This window comes from Setaria italica, chromosome III, assembly GCF_000263155.2.
Source record: "Setaria italica strain Yugu1 chromosome III, Setaria_italica_v2.0, whole genome shotgun sequence".
NCBI lineage: Eukaryota > Viridiplantae > Streptophyta > Magnoliopsida > Poales > Poaceae > Setaria > Setaria italica.
The window spans coordinates 33,502,149-33,507,068 of record NC_028452.1 but is presented as its reverse complement, the minus strand read 5'-3'; the positions used below and the strand labels follow the sequence as shown (position 1 = coordinate 33,507,068).

Below are 4,920 nucleotides of genomic sequence, written 5' to 3'. Positions count from 1 at the left end.
TTACAACTTTCTATGGGTCATATTATATTCCATATAAATGTTGGAGAAAAACAAAATATGGTCCAACCTTGTGTTTTTCTTCCTTTTCGTTGTCTATAATTCCCGTGTTTTAGGTGTATTACGTTCAAGAACCTATTCCAAAACTTGTTGTGTGTTCTGAATTTGTTCACGATAGTGTTGTTTGAGATTTACCGTAGGTAAAATTGATTCGTGGTATGGTACTCTCACTTCATGCCTGTAGCTGTCGGACGCTATTTGCCCCTGTTTACTGCCAGCAGGAAGCCTGGCCAAAAGTTGTATATTAATAATAGAGAAGGAGATGTTTGCCCACGTATTTTTTCCCAAATTGCCGGCAGGAAGTCTGCAGTTTGTATTAATATAGAAGGAAATGTCTGCCCATGTTTTGGCCGTAGCAAGATTTTCTGGCTGCCAGTTTCGGATTGGCTCAATAACGTCACAATCCAAGTAGGCCCTGAGAGTCCTGGAGTAGCATGACGATTCCTCTACTGCATCACATCATGTGTAATGGAGTTTTTCTGGTGAGAACATCATCAAGGACCCCTTCTCATATGATTAAACAGATGTGAACCCGTCACCACTATCTTCTGCATTGTACTTTTCAGTGTTCCGGCGTTTTCCTTTTCCCAGTGCTGTGCTGTCTTGTTCTTTTGTGGTTGGATTTAACTTGACTGTGTTACCTCCATGGAAAACTTGCTTCCGGCGTTTCCTTTTCAAATGGTATACTTAGGCTTAGATCAGGCTTAACTTCCTACATCGGAGATCTTCATCGGAGAATAAGGTTTTGAATTAACGGAATCTTTGTGGTCTCCCATACCATGGTCAAAGAACGGGGCGCGCCGCCTCTGTAAATCGATGAGGAAATGTTAGATTGAAGATGAATAATTCGCTACGTTGCTTGGGTTAGACTAAGACCATCAGGCTAGAAAAGTGATGGAACCTGTTCTTGAAAAGGTCATCAAACATGTTCAGATAAAGGTCCTGTTACGTTGTTCCGAGTTGATTTCTTCTTGATCTGGTATGATCACATATCTGGATGCAATGCCGATGCACGATAGCAAAGTTTTGGACCGGAGAGGAAATTTTCTTACTTTGAGAATTGGTGCTGGTCAAGAAACTACACGGTTATCCTCTGCCTTTCATTTACTTATGCCACTATCCTGCTGCAACATCAAATGTAAAGCCTACTGACAAGTCGTAGCTATTATCGATGTTCCCGGAGAATCCAGTGACGACAGGTGCATCAACTCGTGTGCAAAAATCCATGAATTTGAGGCCTCTGGATTTGTATAGCTCTTACACTTTACCCTTCGCTTCAGAGCCCATCAGTCAGGCAAGGTGAATAAGATCAATACTACCCTGTTACATGACGTTGTTGCCCAAAATGCAGAATACTGCTGCCGCAATATCGTCAGCATTTATTATTTTGAATACAAACATAACAGCTTTCCTGGTCTCGGAAAATGAAAACCATTGCTTGCAATTTCACATGGCAAAAATGAATACATGACTGCATTGTGAATGGAAGCTACAGCACTGTGAAAATCATCAGAATGATGACTGGTAAAACTGTTAAGTAAATGGTGCCAACAGAATCAGCCACAACGAACTATGGCCACCGACAATACAATGGAGATATGCTGGACAGATATACAGCACAAGAAATGCCTATCTGTTGAACAGGCCACCTGGTATAAGTCAGAACAGTATTGTACACAGCAGCCAATATTTCGAGTGCCAATGAATTATGGCCACTCACAAGTCACAATACAGTGGACAATCATTATTAAGTGGCAATTTGATCAGGCCACTTAATATTACAATACAATAACAAACAAGAGATTCCTGCAAAGTTGACCAGAAGATAAGAGTTATCAACAAACCAAAGACGAGCGAGCAAAAGAACTCACTAGATAGGCCAGCCTCGAGCGCGGAGGCGAATGGCCCGGGAGGCCATGGCTCTCAAATTGTCTCGGGCTGTGGACACTGTGTTTCGTGGTTGCCTCTCCTGCTCAGGCTCTTCAAAGGCATTCATGAATTCCTCCTGCTGCAGCCTGTAAGCTAATGCGGCATCTTCTGATTGATCTGATCTTACAGCACTCCTTGTGTTGACCAATTGCGAAGCTGGGACGAAGGTTCTCCTGTTGCTGCTGTTACTGCTTCTTGTGCTCCCATGTGTGCTGATGAAGTTCCCACTGGTGTTGCTGCTTGGTGTGCTAGCAGGTGTGATGAAGGTCCTGTAGCTGCTTCGTGTTCTGCCTTCTGCAATGAAGCTTCCATTGCTATTCCTTGTTCTCATGCCATGGCCACCTTGTGAAAAATTATTACTTCTTGGGGGGCTATGGTTCATATCTTCATTGCATGATGAAGGTGATTCGATCGAAGTCCTTCTTGCCTCAACTTCGCTGGGAAACAAGAGCTGAATGGTGTTCCAGAGTACAGTATTGATGGTGCACGATCTTGAATTGCTGCAGATTCAAAATCATTTAGTTGGGGCTGTAGAGTTTATTTATCATAGACCTTTTTGGAGAATAGCAGATCCCTACCTGATCAATTGCCTGCACTTAGGACACCGTTTTCCACACTTGGTTGCAGCATGTTTTAAGCATTCCATGCAGAAGCTGTTAAGTAGAGGGAGTAACAACAGTAAGCATGAATTTCAGAAAGTACACAGAATAACCACGAAAATCATTTAAAATTTCAATCTGCATGTCCCTCTAAGTTGTCACAATATGATTGCATGGAAGGTATGTTCAAGTCAATATATTTTCAGGTAAAACTGGAATAATGTGCAAAATTTAAACTGGGGAACAATGTACAGATAGATGACCGTAGCAGTCAGTAAATTGAGATGAATAAGGTTGATTTGAAATGATAAACTCAAGATTCCAGAAAAAATGCATAAAAATAATTTCTTTTACAGTTCTGCCAAACAATGAAAACATTAGTATTACAGACTTCTATAAATATGGAATCAGACAAAGAAAGATTTGTGAATACTAAAGCTGACCATTTACATTATAAATAAACTTTTTGTGGTTCATCTTTGCTATGTAATTAACAGACTAATCCTATATAGATCAGCAAGAATGTGCATAGCTACATGTAAATTCATTAAACTAAACTTCAAACAGTGGAAACAATGACCTATTGTTATTTCCTTAGAAGGCAGCAAACTAAGCATCTTAAGAAAGCAATTGCATTCCTTAGAAGGTGGCAAACTAAGCATCTTAAGAAAGCAATTGCATCGTATGATAAGCATCTTTCTACATTCCCTTTTTGCACACATATTTTCTTGATTTAGGTAACCCTTTTCTCTCGAGCACAGTCAAATGAGGGATGAAAATAACAGTAATCAAACCTTGTATTGTATACACACAAAATCAGAAAAACAAGGAATTGGAAATGCAGTAAAAATGCACATTTACATAGCAAATAAGCTTTGTGGTCCTACATTAATCTACAAAGTTCCCGATAATTCGTGGAACCGCACTTCCCATAACAGAAGAACCCATCTATTGTAGATTCCTTCTCAAAAGCAAGCAGCAAATAAAATGAACTAAGAGGCTCCAGGAAACAAGTGACATCTACAGTTGCTGTAACAAATGAACTATGTAAAAGTTTTTGCTTTGGTTTCCTTTTGTATACATAATTTCAAAATTCAAGCATGCATTTTTCCTAAAGCACAGTTTCAAATTACCTGTGCATTTCAAAATTCAAGCATGCATTTTTCCTAAAGCACAGTTTCAAATTACCTGTGCCCACAAGGCGTGGTGCTAGGCTCGAAGCAGATTTCCAGGCAAATCTGCACAAAACGCATCTCCCAAATCATTCCCACAATAAAGCTTGCAATCAAGGATCGAAACTGAAACAAAAGAATCACCCTTACCGCGCAAGAAAGCTCCTCCCGGAGCTGATCCATACATGGCAGATTGCCCGTCGCCGCTGCCTTCTCACCAGATCCGGACGCCTCCTTCTCGCCCACAAGGACATCCTTCTCTTCCTCTTCCTTGGTGTCCTTCAATTCCGACTTGCCATCTACAGATTTTAAGAAATCAACGCCAGATCGAGAATGTACAAAAAGATATACCAAGAATTTGCCCAAGAAACTAGATTAAATCAATCGAAGGAACAAACCCGACGCAGCGTCCGGCTTGTCGTCGTCGTCGAGCGCGAGAACCACCGGCGGAATCTTGCCGGGCGACTGCCTACGGGACCTCCTCTTCCTGCAAGAACGCATCGGTCGGACGGGTTGAAGAAGCCATCCAAGAAAAGGAGTCGGGGATTACGTCGGCGCCGCCGAACGGATCGGCACGTACCTGGTGCTCGATCCGGCGCTGCCACCGGCTGAGGAGGAGGTGGAGGCCCGCCTCTTGCGGCGGGACTCGCGGACGGGGGTGTCCTCGACAACGAGCGCCGCGAGGAGGACGGACTCCTCGTCCCACCCGGCCAGCGCGGCGGCCGACCGGAACCGCGGGCTGAGCAGGCCGGCGCCGTCCTTGGGCGCGGCGGCCGCCGCCCCAGGGCGGCGCGGCACGTATCTAGGGCTGTCCGCCGCATCTCTCGAAGCCATCCCTTTCCCTCTCCGGCGCGGCGATGGGGTAGCCGTTGGGAGCAGCGCGGGGGTGGGTGAGGCGGTGACCGTGAGGGGGGAGAGGTAACGGTCGGGAGTTTCGAAATGGAGCGGCGGCGTGCTGCGGGGAGGTACCGCGTTATACGGTGCCTGGAAGGTGGGGCCGGCTGAATGTACGGGGACGAGGGCTCGTGCAGTTTTTAAGAAACTTGTATCGGAAGAAAAATGATAGTTTTTTTTGGTTAAAGTTCGTCGAAAAAAATAATAGTGTTATTAATAGGTAATTTTAAGATGTTATCCGGATAATTCTACATGTGCTTTACTATTTA

General features: G+C 43.9%; 1 protein-coding gene across 1 annotated transcript; it reads right to left on the bottom strand.

Moving 5' to 3' along the window:
- Positions 1-1,669: 1,669 nt before the first annotated feature.
- LOC101763635 lies at positions 1,670-4,688 on the bottom strand. The gene is made up of 6 exons (XM_004962474.2): positions 4,338-4,688; positions 4,156-4,244; positions 3,908-4,056; positions 3,774-3,823; positions 2,565-2,639; positions 1,670-2,486 (listed from the first exon to the last, which is right to left on the bottom strand). The coding sequence occupies exons 1-6, from the start codon at positions 4,589-4,591 to the stop codon at positions 1,928-1,930; spliced, it is 1,176 nt and encodes a 391-aa protein (XP_004962531.1). The 5' UTR covers positions 4,592-4,688; the 3' UTR covers positions 1,670-1,927.
- Between the last annotated feature and the right edge of the window lie 232 nt (positions 4,689-4,920).

Bases quoted from the DNA above. Each gene is read 5' to 3' on its own strand.
- LOC101763635 (XM_004962474.2), bottom strand. From the start codon at position 4,591: ATGGCTTCGAGAGATGCGGCGGACAGCCCTAGATACGTGCCGCGCCGC. The intron at 3,824-3,907 runs GTAAGGGTGATT...CGTTTTGTGCAG, and splicing joins GGGAGGAGCTTTCTTGCGCG to ATTTGCCTGGAAATCTGCTT. The intron at 2,487-2,564 runs GTAGGGATCTGC...TTGAATCTGCAG, and splicing joins AAGTGCAGGCAATTGATCAG to CAATTCAAGATCGTGCACCA.